Below are 27,576 nucleotides of genomic sequence, written 5' to 3'. Positions count from 1 at the left end.
ATGTTCTATATTCAATATGCCTAACACTAGAGCTGCTAGTGTAAAGTATTGCAGCAGACACTATAATACAAGATTGATGAAAGAGAAGTATGACTCGCATACTTAGTGCATTGATTTGCAAGGGAAAGAGAGTGTGCCTGGCAAAAGACTTGCGAAAGACAAATGTGATGGTGAGATGCCAAAACAGTGGAAATTGTTAGGTTGTCTTTCATGTAAATTGGATAAAGATAGGATACGTAAGGCAGCCTTAGAGCCGAGTTTAAGTTGGTAGGATCTAAGACATTAGATAGTTCTTCTAAGTCTGTTAATAATTTAGATCTAAGTATCCGTATGCCTGTTCCCACTTTGTTGCCTATGGCAAGTTCTCTGGCTAATTTACCTGTTCCTGTACCCAGCTCCCCCACTTCCAACCCAAGCCCCTTGCCAGCCTCGAATTGAAGGTTAATAAAGTCTTTGATACAAAAATGGTGTTTGTAGGGACAGTGTCCTAGTAGGCAACCTCAGTGTGTGACCTCTTGGATAAAGTGGAGAGATTAGATGTAATGTTAGTGAAGTGTCAGTGGAGTTGGGGGCCGTTTGTCCCGCCGACACTCCTAGGCAAAGGTCAATTGGCGTTACTCACATGCATCTGGGAGGCAGTCATACCGGAGCCATAGGGAGGTTGGCGGGGACTGTCCTCGTGGACAGTCATCACCTCAGTTCCGACCTGTTGTATCACAGGTTTATTACAAAGGGTAGCCACTGGAAAGGCATCCAAAAGGAAGTGCAGAGGCTGTCTGAGTTTTCTGGCCATGACAAGAGAGGTTCCCAGATCCACTGTTGCTGGATTTTCCAAAGTTGCTACCTCTTAAATGGCTATTGGGACCAAAATTGAAACCTCTTAGATCCACACTTCTTGTAGATCATATGGTGAAAACCCTTTTCTTGGTTGCTTTAGCAATGGTCAAAGGGTAAGTGAGATACATGCTCTTGATGATAAGGTGAGCTTCTCACAAGGAGATGCAGTATTTTCCCTTACATTGGGTTTTCTAGCCAAGAATGAAGACCCTAACAAACCCTGGCCTCGTTCTTTTGTCATCAAAAGTTTGATGGAAATCTTAGGCCCAGAAGAAGAGGAGAGGACCCTGTTCCCATTGTGAGCATTAAGGAATAACTTAGCAAAATGGAAAGGATTCGAGGGTCCTCTTGTCATTGTGGTGCTCGGTTAATGAACCCGTCAGGGCCCATGGCTTAGCTTTTTTCTTGAAGGATCTGATTAGGGAATCCTATACAGGCGGCCCTCGGTTAGCGCCAGGGGCTCCGTTCCTGGTTGCAGACGCTAAGCGATTTTTAAAGCTTACGGCCGCTGCCCACCTTCTTTCGAAACTCTAGACCAGTCAAAGGCGCCGTAATCCCACAACAGCGCAATAGGTAAAATTATATTTATGCAGTATAGTGCTATAGAATTTACTGTATAGTAGTACTGTACAGAACATTATAGCATTATAAATACTGTAAAGTGAAAAAAGCCTAGCTTTAATCCTTTGGGTGTCTAGAGTATGTAAAGATATTAAAGGTTTATACAGTGTACAGGTAGCTGTAGCGTTCAAGTTATGATCATTCGTCTTATGATAGTCCGATTTTATGAGAGACCAAATTACAATAGCCTAACTGTATCCATCTTCTAGTTACATAAGTTCAATTACAGCAAAGGAGAATGATGAAAGTATGGTTTTAACATTATACTTGTTGCGTGAACGTGTACAGCCATGAACAACCGAACGAGAAACAATTTTTCTTCTTCTTCTTCTTCTAGATACAACCGAATTGGATAACATCCGTTTGGCTTGTATTTCAATCATCGTACTACAGCACACTATTACCGTAGTTGTTATAAATGGCGTTATGTATAGAATAGAACTGCTAATGACTTATTATCGTACGTCGGCAACAAGGCTAAAACTCCAGTAAATGTATGCCATCAAACACAACCGTAGATAAAGTTGAGATAAAATCTTTTTAATCAAAACTACTGTGCTTGAAAGAACACATTTTACTGTTGGTTTCATGCCAATATAAGATAAATAACGTAAAGTTCATATTACGATGATATAAAAGAAAACTGCGAGCAGAATCGCGTAATATTTTTGCGCAATAAACATGCCGCCAACGTAATCTGTTAACGCAAAACAAAAAAAAAAAGTTCACATTCACACCGAGACATATTCAATAAATATTTCCCCCTAAAAACACATTGTTTAAGGAAAAATTAACCTTGTCGGAAAAATGAACCTTGTCTCATATAAGTCAAGTATCTAGATATTCATTTATGCTAACTAGAAGAAAGAGAATTCGCTCAGAATTGCGTATGGCAAAACAAACCTTTTATTTTGCCATCAGCTTGATTCAAACACAACACATTGGTCGCTCCCGCAGAATACTGGCTTAAAAATTTACCGTAGTATTTTATAATACACTAATATGAGAATACAGTGGTCCCCCCGTATTCGCGGGGGGTGCGTACCAGACCCCCCCTGTGAATAGTTAGAACCCGCGAATGTTTGGAACCCCTATAAAAACGCTAAAAACAGCTTATTTTGTTAGTTAAAACTCAAGAAAAACCACTAAAAATTTTCATACTTGGTTTTTTTAATAGTTTTATCACAAAAAGTGCGTTTGTTCATACACGAAAAAAAAACAACCTTCGGTCTTAACATTAGGATTTACTAGCGCCAAGCTGGAAAAACCGGTGTAGAATTAAAAATAACACTTGTGAGATCCAGGGACTAAAGGCATCTATACCAGGTCACGGGGCATGTATACCCAGAATGCCCAACGGCTACCTGTGACCCACCAGTTATTTTCCTACCGCCTTTAAGATAAGACGTGTTACTGTGTATCTGATTAAAGCCGGTTTTTTCAGTTTGCCCGTTCTTTATCCATTTCATTGTTTATTTTTCATTCCTTTTCTTTCTCCAAGTGTGATCATGTGTGGGTAAGAGTGTATACGTGGTATGATGGGAGAATTTTGTCTCAACATCGGGATCGTCTACCGTTTCGAAGAGGAGACAAAGGAAATGCCCAAGAGTCAGTGACTTTCCATGTTCTAGGTTCCTAACTTCGGTGTCGACGGATCCTCATCCAACGTGTAGTAGGTGCAGGGAAAACGTATGTACGGTTACTAATCCGTGTTCAGTTTTTTTGCGGTTGGTCGGTGGAACAGTGGAAGAAGTTTCTATGGGAAAAGCCAATACAAAAGGAAGGTGGTGACGCCATCTTTGGATGACCAACCTTACCGGCTTCTTTTGTATTGGCAATAATAAACCAGGCTGCTCCATATGTTTCTCCACCTGCTTTTGATTTGTCTCATACCCCTTCGGTTTCTCCTAGCATTTCTGTATCGGAAACGTCAGGAGGGGCCTTGGGTAATCTTATGAATAATACGCACTCTCCTTTGTTCCCAGCAAGTAGAGGGGGAGATCCGCCATCTTTGTTCAGGCTCCTGCTTCTCAAGCGCATAGGTTAGATGGTACGTGGTCAGCGCTAGGCCTACCAGCGTACCAACCTTGGATGGTCTGCTTGCGCATTATATGACGTCACGGTTCCAGCAGGGTCCGGCAGCGCTGAATGTTCCTCATCCCCCGGGCTTGCAATTTATGGGAATTAATGCCGCGGCTTCACCATCCCACTCAGTGTTTACAGCGATGCAGAACGTGGGAGGTAGTTTGGCAGCAAAAAACGTGCGGTTGCCAGCAGAAACCTCCTCAGTCTCTCCATACGAGAGGGATGACGTACAACATACGTCACACTCCGATATGGCAGGCGTGATGATGTCACAGACTGATTCTCGGCCTTTTTCGCTGCACCCAGACGCTAATACGCCTTCTGACCCGTCAATGCAAACTGTAATGGCAGAAATTACAGGATATAGAGAGAGAATGAATAAGAGAGACAAAAAGAAAAAGTGTGATTCGCCTTCTTCGTTTCTTCTTCCTCTAGTTCGGCGTCATCGCTAAGTCCGATAACGTCACGGCGAGTGCCAGTCAAGCGTTGGAGGAGGATTCGGGAGTTCCTGGCGGATCCTCGGGCTAAGAGGAGAAGAATCAATTCTTCCTCATCTTCGGACCAAGACTGTCATTTCCAAGTCAGCAGGAAGGTCGGGAAGTCAGTGGCTATTAAGCACAAGGTTGGCAGACGAAGCCGTTCGCAAGAATCTGAACAAGCGAGAGAGGTGACGGCCGGCGACTAGCGGCCGAGGCGGAGTTGCCAGTTCGGATCGCAAAAACTGCGATACCTCTGGTAAAATCGACGTTGGCGGCGAAAGGTGCAGCAGAGGATGGAATGCAGGTCCCAGTTTCGCCCGTAAGGCCGTTCAAAATACGTACGAAGGACGACAAGGCTCTTATTAAAAGTACGAAAAATAGAGAGTTGGCAACCTCGGCGGATACGTCGTGGAAGGCAGTGTCCGTCTGGAAATAGAAGGTCGAGGCTGGGCTCGCCGAGGCGCTCGAAAACGATGCCAATACTAATAGAGACGAACTTGTATATACTGTCTTAAGGGAGCCATTCATCTTGGAGATCTAGACGAGATTCTCGCTCTAGATCCTGTGAGCAGAGAAGAGTGAGACGTTCTCGTTCCCCTGCTGACTATCCGGGATCGAGCCAACAGCGGCCAGCAAAGATCAAAGAGACCGCGGCCGTAGGGGCAGCGGCCGCTGGAATTCCGGGCGTCTGTCAGAAGATAGAGGCGAGACAACATCCCTTGTGACGGAGAATGGTACACTAGAGCCGGAGGAAGGAGAAAACCAAGAGTTTTCTGGCCTCGTATGCAGAGGTGATTGATTTGATTCGTCAATTCAATAACCTTTCGGAGAAGACAGAAACACCGGCCAGTATGCTTCCTCCTGGAATTGACAGGGCATTTGGACTAAAGAGGGATACCAAGGTGTCGTAGGAATTGCCTTGTTCGAGTCATGCGGAATCGGTCTTGCAACATGTAAATGCAAAGATTGCAGGGAGAGATAATTCCTTAAGATCTAATAGATCATTTAAATTTATTTCATCCCCCCTCCAATGATAAAGCAAAGGAAATATTATACGACACCGAAGGTCCCTTTGCTGTCTAGACAAATGAACCCTAATGTTGTAAGGTTAAGGCCTGGATTAACCTTGGATCAGGTTAAAATGGAGTGCCCTTCGATGACGTACCAAGAGCTGCTACGTTTAGAAGCAACAGCTTCTTCTGGTCTTTCAGGCTGCTTCTTGGTTAGACCTTTGGTCAACAGCAGTGGCGAAGATTGCATCCTCGGAAGCAACAAGAAAAGTAGTGGATGAACCATTGTTCATTAGATTACTACAGTCAGGTTCCAAGGCGATTGCGTACCTGACAAACGTAATGCCATGTTTGGGCAAATATCCTGCTAATGAGGAGAGATGCAGCGTTGGCTAGACTAAGCCGCAATGTGGATTGGATTCCCTGTTAGCAATGAGGAATGGGGATATCTTGGAATCGCAACTGCTGTTGCCAGAGGTCATACTGGAAGAGGCGATAGATAGAAGAAGGATGGACACTAACGATAGGTTGGTGCACAGGCAGTTATGAAAACGTCTAACAGTCAAACTACTCCTTTGGAGGGAAGACAACAGCAGATGTCTCGAAAGAAGACAGTGAGACATAGCATCCCTAATAGAGTCACAAGACCCTCTTCCCCAAAGAGGATAACTCATCGGCCCTTTCACAATAGAAACAACAGAGGAAGGGGCAATAGGGGAAGAGGGAGAGGCTCAAGAAGATAGGATGGGCGTCTCCCATCACTCGACCACACCAGGGGGGGTGGGGGGTTGCCTGGCAAATCACTGGAAGGTGTGGCAGGAACTAGGGCAGAGCAGTGGGTGGTGGATGTTCTCAGGATCGGGTATTTGATCCCGTTCGAGGTAACCCCGCCCCCCTGACAGATCAACCATTACCCCACGTCACTTATGCCCACAAATCTCAGAAGGCCACTATTCTGCAGGACGAAGTGAAGAAGATGATGGAAAAAGGAGCTGTGCACAAGTATGCAGTCCGGCAAAAGGCTTCTACAGCAGGATTTTCCTGGTACCCAAAGCCAACGGGGAGTGGAGGACAGTAATAGACCTGTCAACGCTGAATCTGTTTATAAGGAAAACCAGTTTCAAGATGGAAACTCCGAAAACGGTTCTACAAGCAGTCAGAATCGGAGACTTTATGCTGACAGTCGATCTAAAGGACGCATACTTTCAGATACCAGTCCCATCAGTCTTCAAGGGAAGGTTTCTCCGCTTCAGTCTTGCAGGGAAAGCTTTCGAGTTCAAGGTCCTGTGCTTCGGATTGACAACGTCTCCTCAAGTTTTTACAAGAGTGTTCACCCTCGTGTCGGCGTGGGCGCATGCTCAGGGGATCAGGCTAATAAGATATCTGGACGATTGGCTGGTGATAGCAAAGTCCAGGGAGAAATTACTCGGGACAGGGCGGCCCTCCTGCAGCTTTGTCACAGCCTAGGTATTGTGGTGAATCAGGAGAAGTCGCAGTTGGATCCAAGTCAACGTTTGGAATATCTGGGAATGGTGATAGACACAACACAAGCCAAAGTATTCTGACAGACCAAAGTGTAGAGAAATGCAAACAAGTGGTGAATGCCTTTCTGGGAAAACAGACACAGCCAGCAAAGACAGTGGCAGGTGGTGCTGGGAATCCTAACCTCCCTGGAGAAGCTAGTACCACAATGGAAGGCTACACCTTCGGTCCCTACAATGGAGGATAAGGAAGGAGTTTTGGTGTCACCAACAGTAGATCACCCGTACGAGCAAATTCCCTTGTCGGCATAAGTGAGGAAAGACTTGCTGTGGTGGGTGGGACGACGACAATCTGACAGTGGGTGTCCCCCTTCAGCAATCCTCCCCAGACCTCTTGCTGTTCTCGGATGCGTCACTAGAAGGCTGGAGAGCCCATATGGAGGAGTTGATGGTGTCAGCAAAATGGAGTTGCAAGGACAGAGAATCCATATAAACGTGCTGGAGTTGAAAGCGCTTTTCTGGCTCTACAGGAATTCAGGGAGAGAGTAAAGGGACACTCAGTGGTATTGATGTCAGACAAACACCACGTAGTAGCTTATATAAACAAGCAAGGAGGCCTAGTTTCTCGGCAGTTACATGTGATGACAGTTCAACTTCACCAGTGGGCTATAGAGAACCGGGTAGACATCAAGGCCAGGTATATTCCGGGAAAAAGAAACATAGTGGCCGACAAGTTGAGCCGCAGGGATCAGATTCTGGGAACGGAGTGGTCCCTGCACCAACAGGTAGTGGACAGGATGCTCATGTTGTGGGAAGGACCGATCATAGACCTATTCGCAACCAGGTACAACAAAAAGTTGGAAGTGTATTGTTCAGTAGTCCCAGACGCAGAGGCAGTAGCAGAAGATGTGCTACAACACCCCTGGGACAATCTGGACGTGTACGCATTTCCTCCATTTTGTCTAATCCGTCAGGTTCTGAACAGGGTAATGCGGTCTCAGAACCTCAAGATGACCCTGGTAGCCCCGTTATGGCCGAAAGCAGAGTGGTTTCCAGACCTACTGGAACTCCTAATAGATGTGCCAAGAGAGTTACCTCCATGGAGCAACCTTCTGTGTCAGCCGCACGTGGAGAGGTACACCAGTCGAAGTCCTATCGCTTCACGGGTGGAGACTGTCAAGTATCTCCTCCGAGCGCGAGGGTTTTCGCAGAAAGCAGCAACTCAGATGGCCAGGTAATATCAGAAAATCATCTGCGACAGTATACCAAGGAAAGTGGTCAGCATACTGTGATTGGTGTCGTAGAGGGAACTTGTCTCCACTCGGTACCACTATTCAGCAGTTAGCAGACTTTCTGATATATCTCAGAACAGAAAAACATATGTCTGTATCTGCAGTGAAGGGGTACAGGGGGGCGGGCTCTAGCCTCAGTCTTACGAATGAAAGGAGTGGACATATCGTCTTCATGGGAGGTTGGCCATGCTGATGAGGAACTTTGAACAGTCATGCCCACCAAAGGAGCTAAAAGCCCCAGATTGGGATCTGACCAAGGTACTGAGTAGTCTGACAAAACCCCCCTACGAAACACTAAGGCATCCAGGATAGGAGCCTGACCCTGAAGACAGTCTTCTTATTGGCCCTGGCTTCAACCAAAAGGTGGGGGAGCTACATGGCCTCTCATATCTCATAAAGCACTCGAGAAGTTGGAGATCAATGGTATTTGAGTTTGTCCCAGAATTGTGGCCAAGACCCAAAATCCAACAATAATAGACGGCAGATTCGACTCCTTTACCATTACTTAAAGAGAACAAGGCACCTCAGGCCGGGGTGCCAGAGGTTGTTCGTAGTACAGGACGGAACAAGAAGGAAGTGTCCAGGAATACAATATCGTTTTGGCTTAGGGAGACGATCAGAGATGCTTATACGGCAGAAGACAGAGGGTCAGATAGCCAGGTGGGAGCTAGAGCTCATGACATCAGGGGCGTTAGTGCTTCCCTGGCATTTAAGAAGAACATGTCTGTGGATAGAATTCTGAAAGCTGGTGTGTGGAAACGCCAAACAACTTTCACCTCATTTTTTTTTGAAAGATGCTGCCCATAGATCCTTGGACACCTTTTCTTGGGTCCAGTGGTGGCGGCCCAACAAGTGATATAGTTCATCCAGTGCCCCTGGCGGGTCAGTTTGTGTCTAGTCTAAGATGAAGGTATGAAAGTAGAATGAATGGGATGACTGGTCTTTTTTCTTTACTACTTTCTTCCTCTCCTTTAACTACGGGCAATATGAAGGAGAGTACCGTCATGTGCTGGAACGGACTAGATGCAGGTGAGGTGGTCAGCCATACTGTGAAGCTATCTTAGGTGATGATATACTTTTCAGTAGCAACACACCCTCTGGATAATAGGAAAAAGAGGGGTGAAGGTGGATCCAGTTGCAAGGGACAAGAGTAAACAGTAGAATGGTATCTACACCTAGTGGGAGAAACCAATAGATCCGCTTATATCTTTGGTCCTAGGTTCATTGTCCATTCTCTTAGAATTTCCCTATATATTCGGAAATGGATAAGGTGGCAAACTCCCAGTCAGTTGTAGAGACTTACCTCCCTCCAATAGTAAGTCTATCCTAATGTTAAGACCGAAGGTTTGTTTCGTGTATGAACAAATACCAAATTTGTATCTAATTTGTATTTTTCATAACTAACAAACCTGAGGTCTTAACAGTTAAAGGCCCACCTCGAACCACCCCTCTAGCAGTCTAAACTGGGTTAGAAATATAACTGGTGGGTCACAGGTAGCCGTGGGCATTCTGGGTATACATGCCCCGTGACCTGGTATAGATGCCATTAGTCCCTGGATCTCACAAGTGTAATTTTAATTCTACCGGTTTCCAGCTTGGCGCTAGTAAATCCTAATGTTAAGACCTCAGGTTTGTTAGTTATGAAAAATACAAATTAGTGACAAATTTGGTATTTTATGATGATATTGATAAAAAAAACCAGGAATTTTTGGATATTTCTCATAGAAAAATACCGCGAATGCGCGAATTTTCCGCGAATAATACAGGGAAACGTTCCCAAGAGAAATCCGCGAATGTGAGAGTCCGCGAATCCGGAGAACGCGAATACGGGGGGTCCACTGTACGTACAGTATTATTGGATACAGTGAAATAATGTATATAACTTTTTAAAGGATTTATGGAAAAGGTGCATAATTAGTAAAATAACACCTTGCATTTTTCGGAACAGTGGCGGACAAGAACGAACATGAAAAAACATCCCCTGACAACGTGGAGCGTAGTTACATTTTAAACATAAAAGCATAAACATTTAAAAAATCGACACAACGATCGCTAAATTTGCACTCTTTTCAACTCTATATTTTCGGAAGAGCGGCAGACGGCGGCTTACATCGTATATTTGATAACTTGAAGGGCAGTTTCAAAAGCTGCCTTTTTATCATATTTCTGCACAGAAATAAAAATACCCTATACATAATACATTTTCATACACATATTAAACATAAAAGCATGAACATTCATAAAATCGTCACATCGATCGCTAATTTGCACTTTTTTTTTAACTCTATATTTTTGGAAGAGCGGCAGGTGGCAACTCACAAGAAAGAACATGAAAAAACATCGTATTTGATAACGTGAAGGGCAGTTTCAAAAGCTGTCTTCATATTATATTTCTGTGCAGAAATAAAAATACCTGATATGTAATGTATTTTCATACACATTTTAAACATAAAAGCAAGAACATTTATAAATCGACACATCCATAGCTAAATTTGCACTTATGTTACTCGATATTTTCGGCATAGAGCAGCATCAGAGTCATATATTTTACCCTAATACCTATGTAATAACTGTCCATAAAATTTGTTAACATAATTAGCATAACCTTTATGGTCTGAACGGCATTTCTACAAATGTATGAACTCGTTACACAACGGCGCTAGCAGCGCTGTTAACTGAAAATTTTGCCATTAAAATACCTTAAAATGCCTTATTTTTTCAATTGATATTTTTGACAACAGCTGTAAAACCGATTCGCCGCTGAGCGATTGCGCTGTTAACCCCGGACCGCCTGTACACTAGTGGGAGAGGAGGACCTAAATTTAGGAGCTAAAGCTCATGAGATCAGATTGGTTAGCCACATCATTCCTTTAGACATAATTTGTCTATTTCAGATGCATTACAGGCTACCAATTAGAAGTGTCGATCGGTCTTTGAGACACATTAATTGAAGGATGTGGGAGTGTTTTACGATAATTGCAGTGCATTAGGGTCATTTATCTATGGGGGGCAGGATGTTAGGGAAGGAAGTGTAGGAAGCATTTTCTTCCTACCTGTGATTTCGCCTTGATATCAGACGTTGTGTTCAAGGGGAGGCTGGAGGCGCTTAGTGCATGGAGTGCCCTCTAGTTGTTAATTTTGCGGTTAGGTTTAATAGATTTTTAAATGTTTTTGGTGTAGGTGTTTATTGTTGCATAATCTGGTCTTGATTAGTTAGTTCCATGCCCAGGTCAGGGGCAACTGGCTACCTGTATGCTTAGTAGTCACCGGGTTCATCCCTTGCTACAAAGCTCCTCTGTTGTAGAGGTGTAAGTCTGACCAACTAGCCACACCCTACAGGGATAAGATAGCACTAACCAGAGGCAGTACCTTCCTGTAACAAGTCTCTGTATCAGGTGAGGAACAACAAGCATTGATTCAATGCTTTTAATTTTTATTCTATGTTCATTATCATCATTAATAATGTTTGAGGTAGAATGAACCATATCCCACCTCTGGGTCAATTTGGGATTCAGCAATGTAATTACTTGGTAAGTTACATATATAAATGACATTATGATAAAATAATGTTTTATATATATATGCTTACCAAGTAATCACTAATCAGAGCCCTCCTTCCTCTGTGCATATGGAGAAGAGCAAAAACGGTTGACTACTTGCTGGAGTTGTTCTTCTCTTACGCCCAACGTGGGCAGGGCAGTTATCTACACCTACACCAACATTAACACTACTGCAACTGCAATTTTAAAGTTTTTGAGCTGCTGGCAAGCGAAACTGTGAGCCAATGTAATTACTTGGTAACCATATCTATAAAACATTGTTTTGTCATAATGTCGTTTTTAAGTAATGTAGCAAAATTGAATGTTATATTTGAACCTGAATAGTAACTGATACACTAAGGTGGGATCACTCTAGTGGAAACAATTTATGAAAAATAGATGTTATTAGTTAATATTTTTTAGTACTTTTATTTGGAGCAAGTTATTTATTGTTTAGAACTTTTGGTCTGAAGCATAGTGCGCTTGAAAAATAATAGATACTATTATTGCTTCCATGTTTTTATTTTAAAATAACTGCGTATTGGACCCAATTGAAATTGCGCTCATGGTCAGTGGAAGTTAAAGTCAATTTTTTTTAAGTAGATGCTGTTTCAAATGATTTGTTTATTCTTGGTAGAAAGTGTCCTTATCCCAGTGGTTTAGAAGTTAATTGGATCATTTGTGTGTGTGTGTTAACCCATGAGACATTTTCTATTTATTTCAGCCTCATGCATGGGATGTGTTAATTTGCCACTTGCAGTTTTATTTTGTTTGTGATGTATTGCATATGACTGTAGTGTCATTTTCATGATGTTGAAGGTAAAAGTCCTTAGTATTCTGACAGCAACCCTTTCTCCTCAGTGGAGTCTGTCTTAAAAGGCCATTCATGAGATATGTCTCATCATGAAATATAAGTAAAAGGTTATCTTTTTTACTGTGAAATAAATTTTTAGTGACATCACTAGAAAAGAACCTTTATTTTTTGTCTTGAATTCTGATTTTTATTTTTGTGACTAGTATACAATACAGGATTTGGCATTCTCAACACTTTCAACATTCTAATGTGAGATCAGGAAGTTGGTTATTCTTGCTCTGTATTTTCAGCACTAATATCTACTTTACATTTCAGACACAATGGTGTGCAGTGGTTGTTGTGCAACATTGGATCATATAGTCTCTTACCTGTACAAAGTATTGCATAATAAAAGTAAGTAAATTGGTTTGGAATTATGCCCAAGACCTGCATGTGTGATGTTGTCCTTTTCCAGATACGATGGTTTGCACGAGCTGCTGCGCAACTCTCGACCACATAGTCACATACCTCTTCAAAACAGTACATCAGAAGAGTAAGTTTTCAGTATCAATTAACTTGTAATACGTATTTGTTTACTTAGCCTGTTCAGTGCAGTATATATTGAATTATGTTATTTTTCTAGAAGGAAATTGTACTGCAAAATCAGTTTTGCACACCATTTCTGGTCTGTTGTTTGTTTTGTTTTTTGTGCATTACTTTCCTTATTGCTGTAATTTCTTCTTTATTATAATTTTTGCATGATTTTGTTTCATAACAAATCCATCATTTATAAATAGCTCAATACATGATCATCAGGTGTACAGATGTACCAGTTCCCTTAAATTAAAGCAATAATAATAATCATCCTGTTGCACTGCACATGCATGGTTGGGCCACTCTAGCCCACATAACTCTGAGCATCGTTTCTTTTGCATCGTGTGTTGTGCATCAGCTCCCTTTCCCTTAAGGGCAGACTTTATCCATTCCTTTCTTTATTTTGTTTCATGGTTGAACTGATAAGAAAAAGTTGGTGGGTGTTTTCTTTATCTTGCGTGTGCTAGTTTTCCATGTTTGGACTCTATGATCTTTTGTATATTGAAGCTATGAAAGTTTTTGCTCTCAGTTCCTCATTTTCATATTGAGTTCCATTACACTTATAATCTCTGATCATGGTATTGGTCTCTAGCAACATTATGTACTTAATTAGCTTATTTGACACCGTATAGAATTTTCAATAACTGTTTTTCCTTGTATTCTATACCATCCACCACACAGTACTAGAAGTTAAGTTGCTTCTAATAGTCTTGATTTTCTTGTGAGGTTCAAGAAGATGATGACACCTTTGGTGATGTCCTAAATAGAATCTTTTAGGACAGAAGCCTAATTGCATTTTTTGCAGCCCATTTTACCAACCCACCATACTATATAAATGAATATAAACCAGCTAAGAAGGGAAGGAATGAAGGAATTCTGGCAAGAACTTAACAGATCCAAAAGCTTTCTTGGCACTTCCTTCTTCAAATGGGAATCTGGCTTACTTTGAGTTGGATAATCATTACATTCATGCTTTGCATGCATTTGTTCTTCTGGTATAGACTTTTTACTTGGGGATGGCAACTCTGCAGAGAATTTTTACTATCGGTTCAGTCTACAAGAATTAGCTCAGTGTTTCTCAGTATTTTCACAGTGGAGTCCCTTACCATCTTGGAAATCACAAAGTCAGAAACTGTGTTGGTGGCTATCACAGTTGTATCTTCATATCTTCAAGTAAGCGAATGAGGTACATGCCCCCAAGTTTGTTCATAGATATGATGCAAAGTCACGTAGTTTCACAAAGTTGCTAAGTTATCAGTGGTCAATTTTGAGTGCTTTTGTAGCATAAAACCTGCTTTTTGGATCAGCAACTGAAGATCTTCAGGCCTGGGAACCCATGCTTTTTGGACTTGTAGTAGGACCAGGATAGTGTAGCATGTCGTTGATTTGATAGAATTTTTAGCTGAATTTTCTTCATTGCCTCAACCAAACGTAATTTGTACTCCAAATTTTCTTGACAGATCTTACATAACTGAGCAACTGCTCTCCCAATCCTGCATTGTTGCAGATGATTGATATTTTTTTTTTAAAGAGAAGTGAGGTCCTCAGGGATTTGAAGACCATGGATGTGGGCTGTTTTATAAGTTAAAGGTTGGCATGGCAAGATAAGGTAATCATTGAATCTTTATAAATTGACATCTAAGTTATAGAACCAAAAGTCTCCCATCACATTTTATTATTTTCTCTATAAAGTCCTATTAGTAAACTATTTCCAATCCTTGTTGTTTTAGGCGTTTCCTCCTATGCTGCCAAATGTACACGGTTGGAAGTAACCATGTTTGCTCCTTTTTAATCCTTACCTTCAGGAGCAGGAATAATCTTGGTTTGGACCGAATTGCTAATACAGCCATGGTAAATTAGGATATTTAGGACTGTGTAAGATGATTGATATGGTAAGATCAATAGGAAGAGTGCAAAATATCATTGAAACAAGTAACAGGACTTTTTCACATTCATTTGGAATTATTGAAAAAATATAGAAAGAAAAGAAGTCCTTAGAGATATTTTTATAGAAAATATCTTGGATTTTGGTAACCCATTTAGAACCATGAATCTTTTAGACTGAATTTTAAATAAATTTTACACTGAGAAGAGTTAGGAGGTTTAAATTTTAATGCATATTGACGGGCATAATAATGATAGAATTACAGCATATACTGTGGTGGTTACAGTGCACTCACTCCCACTTATACGCAGGAATAGGTTCCAGAACATGCTGCAGAAATGCAAAATCTGCAAAAATGCAAAAATCCCTTGTAGAAATGCTTATAAGTGGCTTATAACTTTGTGTTTTAACATTTCGCTGCTTAATTTGATAGTTCAAAGAAAAATATACTTTAAATTATCATACTAAAACAATTTAATAACATGTCCAACAAATATACACCCCAACCATCATACCAAAACATCCTATTAGCACCCTTTTACAACTTACTCAAAGTATATATGCCCCCTAAAATACTTATAACAGTGATTTACTTATTTTAAAATATTAATATTAAATATAAACGGCAAAACATCTATAAGAATTTCAATACAAATTAGATAAATCTTTAATTCAAATTAAATAAATCTGCCTTACCGAACAGTTGACAACTAATCCAGTCACCCCTGTACTGTAGACATCAGATAATTTTTTCTCTCTCAGTATAGAAGTATTGAACCTTTAACAACACTCTTTATTTACTAATTAATGTATTTTTTCATATTGTGTTCATGACTGAATACAGATTTTCTTGATGAAATTTTAGTGTACTTATTAACATTGAAATATTCTATGAAGCTCATTCCAGTTTAGCCCCGGATTGAGCATAATAGCTGCTCTCTCTCTCTCTCTCTCTCTTCTCTCTCTCTTCTCTTCTCTCTTCTCTCTCTCTAAGGGTAACCTAAGATGTATTCGAAGTGATATTACCGTAAAGTGTTTTTTATGAAAATGTAAGTTGTACAATATTTAAAATATTTGCTAATTATTTTAATTGTATTTTTCAGTCTGGTTTTACTGGAAAATAAAATTAAAATGATTAGTGAATATTTTGAATATTTTACAATAATGCTCTGTCATCAAAATTCTTATTAGCAATATCATTTCAAATATATCTTACATACCCTGTAAGAGAGAGAGAGAGAGAGAGAGAGAGAGAGAGAGAGAGAGAGAGAGAGAGAGAGAGAGAGAGAATCACATACCTATTTTGCTCAGTATGGGGCCCTATCATAAAAATCAGTATTTAGTCACAAACAAAGTATGAAAAAATACAGTATTTAGTGGATAAATATTGTTGCTTCACAGAAAAAAGGGAATTAGTAATGAATTTAGAGATGGGGTCCATAGAACAAAATCTGCAAATTAGTGAAAGTTCTCCGTGGAAAAGTGAATAACGTGTTCCACAAAAATCCGAGTCAAAGTTCACTGCGGAAATGTCAAACTGTATGTTGTCCATGGATTGTGACCAAGTCCTTTAAAGTATGAGAGGTAAATTTTGCATTATTCAACATGACCTTTGTTTTCTAAAAAAAAATTAGTTTGTTTTGTCACTGACGGTGACTGAATAATAATGGGTGCTCAAAAGTCGGTAAGATTTCTAAGCTAGGCATAAGAAGTGCTCTGGTGAAATAATTCCAAGATGAGTTCGGTCATCCCTCGGTATTCATGGGGTTTGTGTATCACCGAATAGCAAAAATTTGCAAATACCAAAGCCCCTAAAAAAAAAATGCTTTTAACTGCCTATTTTAATAATATAAACATCAAATATACCTTAAACTATCATCTTAAAACATTTAACCACAATTATAATATGAAAATACAGTAATTACTCTCTGAGAAAATTGGCGAGTAGCCAAATTGTGTTTTTTGTTTAAATATATAAATATAATAGATATATACTTATATATATATATATATATATATATATATATATATATATATATATATATATATCTATATATATATATATATATATATAAAAAGGCAAAATTTATTATTTTAAAATATTAAAGCCAATAATATTTAATGAATTGATACTAGGCAAGACTCATCATCATTATGTATCTCAGCAAATGTGTTCAGGGTTGTATTGTCTTGTAAGAATTACATTTTATTTAATATGATCTGCTCTGTTTCTATGAAAAAATGGGCCAGGCTTGTTAGTTATGAATTTCAGCTTGTTGGTCCAGTTCCAATATGTGATAGTGATAGAGCTGACCTTACTTAAACTATTTGATGCATTAGTAGTATAATGTGCCTTGCATTTGCTAGATAAGTTAATGAATTTTGTATCTTATTGTTTACATTGATATCTATAACTGTGTGTAAATGTCATGATATTTTTCAGGTAAAAAGGGCACAGTAGACCTAGAATCAGATGCCTTAGTGAGAGTTATGAAGCACCAGCCATCAATTCTACAACAGATGCTTGCAACTGTCCTAAATATTATAATGTTTGAAGATTGTAGAAATCAGTGGAGCATGTCACGTCCCCTGTTACCACTCATTTTGTTGAATAATGAGGTGAGTGTAGATTAGTATTGAATTTTGGAATTCATTGATGGGGATGTTCACTCTAAAAGTTTGATAAATTTTTCAATCCTTATCAATTTTTTCTTCCAGTATTTTGGGCAGTTACGACAACAGATCATTAGCCAGCAAGCTCCAGATAAGCAAGGGGCAATGGCGCAGTGGTTTGACAGCCTTATGGAAGGAATAGAACCCAATCTTCTAACAAAAAACAGAGATAAGTAAGTATAGTAATATCTGTTTGAATTCTTAGTCTGAAAATCAGTTGATTTAGAAATCGAGTGATCTCAATATATGTGGCATTTATGCTGTTTTATAATGAGAAGATGAAGTTTCTCATAAGAGACCATTTCATTCACCCAGTTTTGTAAAATGGTGTCCTGTAATTTTCAGTAATATTTGTACTAGTTCTAGTTTCATGTTGAAATTGCATAATACTGTCTCTTTCTGTATGAAAAACTGCACCTAAACTTTACTTATGTTCATGGTAATGTGTATGTTCATGATAGTGTGTCACTCAGAAAGATAGAAAGTAGAGGCAAAGCGAACTGAGAGAGAGAGAGAGAGAGAACGTCCTCACTCAAAGGTGGTAAAGAGCAACTAGTTAAGAATCATTTGGCACTCTCGGGATGGTTTATGCTACAATAGCAATTGGAGTTTTAGGCTTTGTAGTATGAGCTCACCATTTATTTACAGTAGGAATAGACGTAGATACACGAGCCTACTTTAGGTCACAAGTAGTGGCTGGGTATGTTGGTGGTCCCACTTATCTCGTGGCCAAGGACGGATCCACTAGTCCCTTTTATCTGATGACTGAGCTGATTGACAGCTCTCCTTAGTCCTGGCCCAAAGGATTAGATATTTTTACTGGTTACTTTGAATATTTTCCTAGCCTAATCTTTCCTATATGCCACAAATGTGCAGTCTACTCACCTGTTCACCTTCCTTGGTCCCAGTATACTCCAGCTCAAGTTAAGTACTATATCTTAGTTTTACCAGATTACTGAGCTGATTAACAGCTCTCGTAGGGCTGGCCTGAAGGATTAGATATTTTTACATGGCTAGGAACCAGTTGGTCACCTAGCAATGGGACTTGCAGTTTATTGTGGGATGTGAGCCACATTATATTGAGAAATTAATTTCTATCGCCAGAAATAAATTTTCTGATTCCACGTTGGCCGAGCCAAGAATCAAACTTCGGACTTAGTAGCCGAACTCCAGCTTAAGACTTTGAACTACACTGCAGCATGACTTTCAAGTTCAACCCACACATTCCTATAAGACAGAGAGCTCTCTCTTACCCAACACCAGTTCCTTGTATCCTCTTTTGCATGATCTGTTATTGTTTACTTTTCCACCCCACACTGCCGCCATCTTGTCTTCTATAACATCACAACACATTATTTACAGGCAGTTCCCGGTTATTGGTGATCCGGTTTTTATGGCACTTGTCTGGCGCCATAAAATTGGTGATTTATGGGGACATAATGGGACAAGTTTGGTTATCGGCACCATAAGGTGCTGATAATACAGTTATGGTAACAGAGGTGCCATTAAAACTTGGTGAAACGAGAACCATAAATTGCTGATTGTTCATACACGAAACAAACCTTCGGTCTTAACATTAGGATTTACTAGCGCCAAGCTGGAAACCGGTAGAATTAAAATTACACTTGTGAGATCCAGGGACTAATGGCATCTATACCAGGTCACGGGGCATGTATACCCAGAAATGCCCACGGCTACCTGTGACCCATCAGTTATTTTCCTACCGCCTTTAAGATAAGACGTGTTACTGTCTACTCATTTAAAGCCGGTTTTTCAGTTTGCCCGTTCTTTATCCATTTCATTTTTTATTTTTCATTCCTTTTCTTTCTCCAACGTGTGATCAGTGTGTGGTAAGAGTGTATACGTGGTTTTATGATGGAGAATTTTGCCTCAACATCGGGATCGTCTACCGCTTCGAAAGAGGAGACAAAGGAAATGCCCAGGAGTCAGTGGCTTCCCTTGTTCTAGGTTCCTAACCTCGGTGTCGACGGATCCTCATCCAACGTGTAGTAGTGCAGGGAAAACGTATGTACGGTTACTAATCCGTGTTCTGTTTGTCGCGGTTGGTCGGTGGAACAGTGGAAGAAAAAAGGGTTCTATGGGAAAAGCCAATACAAAAGAAAGGGGGTGACGCCATCTTGGATGACCAAACCTTACCGGCTTCTTTTGTATCGGTAATAAACCTCCAGGCTGCTCCATATGTTTCTCCACCTGCTTTTGATTGTCTCATACCCCTTCGGTTTCTCCTAGCGGTTCTGTATCGGAAACGTCAGGAGGGGCCTTGGGTAATTTTATGAATAATTTGCACTCTCCTTTGTTCCCCCACAAGTAGAGGGGGAGATCCGCCATCTTTGTTCCAGGCTCCTGCTACGCAAGCGCATAGGTTTAGATGGTACGTGGTCAGCGCTAGGCTACCAGGCGTACCAACCTTGGATGGTCTGCTTGCGCATTATATGACGTCACGGTTCCAGCAGGGTCCGGCAGCGCTGAATGTTCCTCATCCCCCGGGCTTGCAATTTATGGGAATTAATGCCGCTGCTTCTCCATCCCACTCAGTATTTACAGCGATGCAGAACGTGGAGGTAATTTGGCAGCAAACGTGCGGTTTACCAGCAGAAACCTCTCAGTCTCTCCCTACGAGAGCGATGACGTCACAACATAGCGTCACACTCTGAGATGGGCAGGCGTGATGACGTCACAGACCGATTCTCGGCCTTTTTTCGCTGCACCCAGACGCTAATACGCCTTCTGATCCGTCAATGCAACTGTAATGCAAAGAAGTTACAGATATAGAGGATAGAATGAATAGAGACAAAAAGAAAAAGTGTGATTCGCCTTCTTCGTCTTCTTCCTCTAGTTCGGCGTCATCGCTAAGTCCGATAACGTCACGGCGAGCGCCAGTTCAAGCGTTGGAGGAGGATTCGGGAGTTCCTAGCGGATCCTCGGGCCAAGAGGAGAAGAATCAATTCTTCCTCTCCTTCGGACGAAGACTGTCATTTCCAAGTCAGCAAGAAGGTCGGAAAATCAGTGGCTATTAAGCACAAGGTTGCCAGACGAAGCCGTTCGCAAGAGTCCGAACAAGCGAGAGAGGTGACGGCCGGCGAGCTAGCGGCCGAGGCGGAGTTGCCAGTTCGGATCGCAAAAACGCGATACCTCTGGTAAAATCGACGTTGGCGGCGAAAGGTGCAGCAGAGGATGGAATGCAGATCCCAGTTTCGCCCGTAAGGCCGTTCAAAATACGTACGAAGGACGATAAGGCTCCTATTAAAAGTACATAGAGAGTTGGCAACCTCGGCGGATACGTTCGTGGGAAGGCAGTGTCCGTCTGGATAGAAGGCCGCCGGCCGGGCTTGCCGACGCTCGAAAACGATGCCAATGCTAATAAAGAACGAACTTACCTCTGTCTTAAGGGAGCCTTCATCTTGGAGATCTAGACGAGATTCTCGCTCTAGATCCGTGAGCAGAGAAAGAGTGAGACGTTCTCGTTCCCCTGCTGACTATCTGGGATCGAGCCAACAGCGGCCAGCAAAGATCAAAGAGGCCGCGGCCGTAGGGGCAGGCGGCCGTGGGAATTCCGGGCCGTCTGTCAGAAGATAGAGGCGAGACAACATCTCTCTCGTGACGGAGAGTGGTACACTAGAGCTGGAGGAAGGAGAAAACCAAGAGTTTCTGGCCGCGTATGCAGAGGTTATTGATTTGATTCGTCAATTCAATAGCCTTTCGGAGAAGACAGAAACACCGGCCAGTATGCTTCTCCTGGAATTGACATGGCGTTTGGACTAAAGAGGGATACCAAGGTGTCGTATGAATTGCCTTGTTCGAGTCATGCGGAATCGGTCTTGCAACACGTCAAACGCAAAGATTGCAGGGAGGGATAATTCCTTAAGATCTAATAGATCATTTAAATTTATTCCCCCTCCAATGATAAAGCAAAGGAAATATTATACGACAGAAGGTCCCTTTGCTGTCTAGACAATGAAACCCTAATGTTGTAAGGTTTAAGGCCTGGATTAACCTTGGATCAGGTTAAAATGGAGTGCCCTTCGATGACGTACCAAGAGGCTGCCACGTTAGAAGCAACAGCTTCTTCTGTCTTTCAGGCTGCGTCCTGGTTAGACCTTTGGTCAACAGCAGTGGCGAAATTTGCATCCTCGGAAGCAACAAGGAAAGTAGTAGATGAACCATTGTTCATTAGATTACTACAGTCAGGGTCCAAGGCGATTGCATACCTGACAAACGTAAGTGCCAATGCTTGGGCAAATATCCTGCTAATGAGGAGAGATGCAGCTTATTGGCTAGACTAAGCCGCAATGTGGATTTGGAGTTCCCTGTTTAGCAATGGAGGAATGGGGATATCTTGGAATCGCAACTACTGTTGCCAGAGTCATACTGGAAGAAGTGATAGATAGAAGAAGGATGGACACTAACGATAGGTTGGTGCAACAGGCAGTTAGGAAAACCTCTAACAGTCAAACTATTCCTTTGGAGGGAAGACAACAGCAGATGTCTCGAAAGAAACCAGTGAGACATAGCATCCCTAATAGAGTCACAAGACCCTCTTCCCCAAAGAGGATAACTCCATCGGCCCTTTCACAAATAGAAAACAACAGAGGAAGGGGCAATAGGGGAAGGGGGAGAGGCTCAAGAAGATAGGATGGGCGCCTCCCATCACTCTGGCCACACCAGTGGGGGGTTGCCTGGCAAATCACTGGAAGGTGTGGCAGGAACTAGGGGCAGAGCAGTGGGTGGTGGATGTTCTCAGGATCGGGTATTTGATTCCGTTCGAGGTACCCGCCCCTGACAGATCAACCATTACCCCACGTCACTTATGCCCACAAATCTCAGAAGGCCACTATTCTGCAGGACGAAGTGAAGAAGATGATGGAAAGGAAAAAGGAGCTGTGCACAAGTATGCAGTCCGACAAAAGGCTTCTACAGCAGGATTTTCCTGTACCCAAATCCAACGGGGAGTGGGGAGGACAGTAATAGACCTGTCAACGCTGAATCTGTTTATAAGGAAAACCAGTTTCAAGATGGAAACTCCGAAAACAAAACGGTTCTACAAGCAGTCAGAATCGGAGACTTTATGCTGACAGTCGATCTAAAGGACGCATACTTTCAGATACCAGTCCATCAGTCTTCAAGGAAATTTCTCCGCTTCAGTCTTGCAGGGAAAGCTTTCGAGTTCGGAAGGTCCTGTGCTTCGGATTGACAACGTCTCCTCAAGTTTTTACAAGAGTGTTCACCCTCGTGTCGGCATGGGCGCACACTCAGGGGATCAGGCTGATAAGATATCTGGACGATTGGCTGGTGATAGCAAAGTCCAGGGAGAAATTACTCAGGGACAGGGCGGCCTCCTGCAGCTTTGTCACAGCCTAGGTATTGTGGTGAATCAGCAGAAGTCGCAGCTGGATCCAAGTCAACGTTTGGAATATCTGGAATGGTGATAGACACACACAAGCCAAGTATTCCGACAGACCAAAGAGTACAGAAATGCAAACAAGTGGTGAATGCCTTTCTGGGAAAGCAGACACAGCCAGCAAGACAGTGGCAGGTGGTGCTGGGAATCCTAACCTCCCCTCGGAGAAGCTAGTACCACAAGGAAGGCTACACCTTCGGGTCCTACAATGGAGGATGAAGGAGTTTTGGTGGTCACCAACAGTAGATCACCCGTACGAGCAAATTCCTTGTCGGCAGAAGTGAGGAAAGACTTGCTGTGGTGGGTGGACGACGACAATCTCAGTGGGTGTCCCCCTTCAACAATCCTCCCCAGACCTCTTGCTGTTCTCGGATGCATCACTAGAAGGCTGGGGAGCCCATATGGAGGAGTTGATGGTGTCAGCAAAATGGAGTTGCAAGGACAGAGAACTCCATATAAACGTGCTGGAGTTGTTGAAAAGCGGAGCTTTCCTGGCTCTACAAGAATTCAGGGAGAGAGTAAAGGGACACTCGGTGGTATTGATGTCAGACAACACCACAGTAGTATCTTATATAAACAAGCAGGAGGCCTAGTTTCTCGCAGTTACATGTGATGACAGTTCAACTTCACCAGTGGGCTATAGAGAACCTGGTAGACATCAAGGCCAGGTATATTCCGGGAAAAAGAAACATAGTGGCCGACAAGTTGAGCCGCAGGGTATTCAGATTCTGGGAACTGAGTGGTCCCTACACCAACAGGTAGTGAACGGGATGCTCATGTTGTGGGAAGGACCGATCATAGACCTATTCGCAACCAGGTACAACAAAAAAAGTTGGAAGTGTATTGTTTCATTAGTCCCGGATGCAGAGGCAGCAGCAGAAGATGCGCTACCAACACCCCTGGGACAATCTGGACCGTGTACGCATTTCCTCCATTTTGTCTAATCCGTCAGGTTCTGAACAGGGTAATGCGGTCTCAGAACCTCAAGATGACCCTGGTAGCCCCGTTATGGCCGAAAGCAGAGTGGTTTCCAGACCTACTGGAACTCCTAGTAGATGTGCCAAGAGAGTTACCTCCATGGAGCAACCTTCTGTGTCAGCCTCACGTGGAGAGGTACCACCAGTCGTGAAGTCCCCTATCGCTTCACGGGTGGAGACTGTCAAGTATCTCCTCCGAGAGCGAGGGTTTTCGCAGAAAGCAGCAACTCAGATGGCAGGTAATATCATAAAACAATCATCTGCGACAGTATAACCAAGGGAAGTGGTCAGCATACTGTGATTGGTGTCGTAGGGGAACGTGTCTCCACTCGGTACCACTATTCAGCAGTTAGCAGACTTTCTGATATATCTCAGAACAGAAAAAAAAAACATATGTCTGTATCTGCGTGAAGGGGTACAGGGCTGCTCTAGCCTCAGTCTACGAATGAAAGGAGTGGACATATCGTCTTCATGGGAGTTGGCCATGCTGATGAGAGCTTGAACAGTCATGCCCAACCAAAGAGCTAAAAACCCCAGATTGGATCTGACCAAGGTACTGAGTATCTGACAAAAACCCCCTTACGAACACTAAGGCAGTCCACTGGATAGGAGCCTGAACCCTGAAGACAGTCCTTTCTTATTGGCCCTGGCTTCAACCAAAGGGGGGGGAGCTACATGGCCTCTCATATCTCATAAAGCACTCGAGAGGTTGGAGATCAATGGTGTGTGGAGTTTTTGTCCCAGAATTCGTGCAAAGACCCAAAAACAATCCAACCAGTAGAGACGGCAGATTCGACTCCTTTACCATACCTTCCTTGGCAGACTTGTAGACAACGACAAAGCTGAAATGCTCCTGTGCCCCGTCAAGGGCACTAAAGGGTAGTACTTAAAGAGAACAAGGCACCTCATGGCCGGGGTGCCAGAGGTTGTTCGTAAGTACAGGACGGAAGCAACAAGAAGGGAAGTGTCCAAGAATACAATATCATTTTGGCTAAGGGAGACAATCAGAAATGCTTACTACGCAGAAGACAGAGGGTCAGATAGCCAGGTGGGAGCTAGAGCTCATGACATCAGGGTGTGAGTGCTTCCCCTAGCATTTAAGAAGAACATGTCTGTGGATAAAATTCTGAAAGCTGGCGTGTGGAAGCGCCAAACAACTTCACTCATTTTATTTGAAAGATGTTGCCCATAGATCCTTGGACACCCTTTTCCTTGGGTCCAGTGGTGGCGGCCCAACAAGTGATATAGTTCATCCAGTGCCCCTGGCGGGTCAGTTTGCGTCTAGTCTAAGATGAAGGTATAAAGAAAGTAGAATGAATGGGATGACTGGTTCTTTTTTCTTTACTACTTTCTTCCTACTCCTTTAACTACGGGCAATATGAAGGAGAGTACCGTCATGTGCTGGAACGACTAGATGCAGGTGAGATGTCAGCCATACTGTGAAAGCTATCTTAGGTGATGATATACTTTTCAATAGCTAGCAACACACCCCTCTGGATAATAGGGCAAAAGAGGGGTGAAGGTGGATCCAGTCGCAAGGGACAAGAGTAAACAGTAGAATGGTATCTAACACCCAGTGGAGGAAACCATATATCCGCTTATATCTTTGGTCCTAGGTTCATTGTCCCATTCTCTAGAATTTCCCTATATATTCGGAAATGGATAAGGTGGCAAAACTTCCAGTCAGTTGTAGAGACTTACCTCCCTCCAATAGTAAGTCTATCCTAATGTTAAGACCGAAGGTTTGTTTCGTGTATGAACAAATACCAAATTTGTAACTAATTTGTATTTTTCATAACTAACAAACCTGAGGTCTTAACAGTTAAAGGCCCACCTCGAAACCACCCCTCTAGCAGTCTAAACTGGGTTAGAAATATAACTGATGGGTCACAGGTAGCCCGTGGGCATTCTGGGTATACATCCCGCCCCGTGACCTGGTAATAGATGCCCATTAGTTCCCTGGATCTCACAAGTGTAATTTTTAATTCTACCGGGTTTTCCAGCTTGGCGCTAGTAAATCCTAATGTTAAGACCTCAGGTTTGTTAGTTATGAAAAATACAAATTAGTTACAAATTTGGTATGTTTCAGTTACTGGCAGTTTTCATTTATCAGCACCCCGCCGAACTAGGGACTGCCTGTTCATCAAGACAATTTCCTGAAATCAACAGTTTCCCATACATAGAACATTGTTCACATTTCACCAGTACAGAAAATGAAAACGAAATAACAATACAGTGGGTCCTTGATTTATGATGCTACTAGCTTACAGTGATTTGATCTTAAGGCACTTTTCTTTTGCCAGCGCTGGTTAATGTGCATTTTATGACGCCGTAACTTGGGCAGAAATCACTTGCGTGGGTGCTGAAATGGATCTCGTGCCCTAAGTCGAGGGCGCACTGTATTAAGTCACGTGATTCATAACTTCGGACAGTATTTCTTCAAAATAATCTACGTCCTTATGTTTATTTGTAACAGTTATTGGTCTTCTTATAATAAATTTTAATTTTTTTGGGGGGGAGCAGGGTGTTGTCATGGCAGTAAAATACAGATGTCTTTTAGTGATGAGGAATCACCTAGGCCCACTGACCCAAAACTATAATTGTTTCCCTCCTCACCATCCCTTTAGAGTAAACAAATTTGGCACCATGTGAAGATCGATGTGTCACATTGTCCTAATTAATATTTTCATATGCTATTTCTAGCTGTACTTTAATTACAAATTTCTCTCAATTGTGATTAGTGTGTTTTTCATATAAAGACTTCTTTTAAAGAATAACAATGTAGTCTCTAATGCTTTTAAAGAATAACAATGTAGTCTCTAATGCTGGTTTGGGTAGTGAGGAAAGCATGTTTGGCATCGCTGATTCTACACCCTCCCCACACCCTCTTTTGACCAAGTATGCTCACCTTACTACTATAATTAAGTCAATTATGTGTGTGTGAGGTTTTTGGAAATATTTTCCTCTATAGCTGTACATTATACAGAGTAATGATGGGGAAAAAAATGGGGATGATGTGAAAACTTGGCTAGTTTTAAGATTTGTATTATGCACATTATTGCTGCAATTGGTATAGGGGAGAAAGGTAGACTAATGGTGTCGCAAATTGGAAGTTTATTTATGCTAGTGGGCAGTATTTGATAATTCCAGAAAAGCTTTGTAATTTAGTATTGTAGGTTTTTTCCTTTTTTGTATATTTTGTTAATAAGCATAACCTGGGAAAACAATTTCATGGCTTGAGTAATGCAGTTATTAATGATATTTACCATACAGGCAGGCCCCAATTATCAGTGATCCGGTTTTATGGTGTTTGTCTAGTGCTATGATTTTATGGCGTCAGAACGGGCGGAGTTTCGGTTATCAGCGCTATAAGGTGTTGATAATAGAGTTGAGAAATTAATTTTCTGTTGTGTTGTTGAAAGATTTAAATGTTCTTCCTTTAATTTTTTTTATGGTAATTTTCAGATTCACTCAAAACTTGTCAGTGTTCCGTCGTGATATTAATGACTCATTAAAAGGACCAGTAACCAGTAGCGGTGGAGGCAGCAGCAGTGAAATGATGACATCGTGACGACAACACTACCACCAAAATGGTCTCCGCTTCACTCCTCATCATAATGCCAGCCACCATTACCGTCGCCGCTGTTATTCTCTTTCTACCACAACTGCTTACACAGACACTGCAGTGGTCTACTTCTGCCATAAATATATAGTGACAGATTCTTTTCTAATAGTAACCATTGCTCCCAAATGTGGTTGATTTAGTTGTGGCCACCTCAAGTCATTTGGACTTTACCAAGTTTTAAATCATATTTTTTAAGAAAAAAAGGTTTTGAAAAGGTTACTTTTTGTACAATAATGCAAAGGGACCTGATTGAACTAACTATAGCA

The 27,576-nt window shown here is 41.9% G+C and overlaps 1 protein-coding gene across 1 annotated transcript in view; it reads left to right on the top strand.

The window, feature by feature from the left end:
• LOC135222013 (exportin-7-like) overlaps positions 1-27,368 on the top strand; it is a 364,750-nt gene extending 337,382 nt beyond the window's left edge. Inside the window, exons 20-23 of the mRNA XM_064260138.1 lie at positions 12,474-12,551; positions 17,060-17,235; positions 17,335-17,462; positions 27,151-27,368. Coding sequence (XP_064116208.1) covers positions 12,474-12,551; positions 17,060-17,235; positions 17,335-17,462; positions 27,151-27,256 — 488 coding nt within the window. The 3' untranslated portion in view covers positions 27,257-27,368. The remainder of the gene's footprint in view (positions 1-12,473; positions 12,552-17,059; positions 17,236-17,334; positions 17,463-27,150) is intronic.
• The last annotated feature ends 208 nt before the right edge of the window (positions 27,369-27,576 follow it).

Source organism: Macrobrachium nipponense, chromosome 3, assembly GCF_015104395.2.
Source record: "Macrobrachium nipponense isolate FS-2020 chromosome 3, ASM1510439v2, whole genome shotgun sequence".
Taxonomy (NCBI): domain Eukaryota; kingdom Metazoa; phylum Arthropoda; class Malacostraca; order Decapoda; family Palaemonidae; genus Macrobrachium; species Macrobrachium nipponense.
The sequence above is the reverse complement of the archived record's forward strand: the minus strand, read 5'-3'. Positions and strand labels throughout refer to the sequence as shown.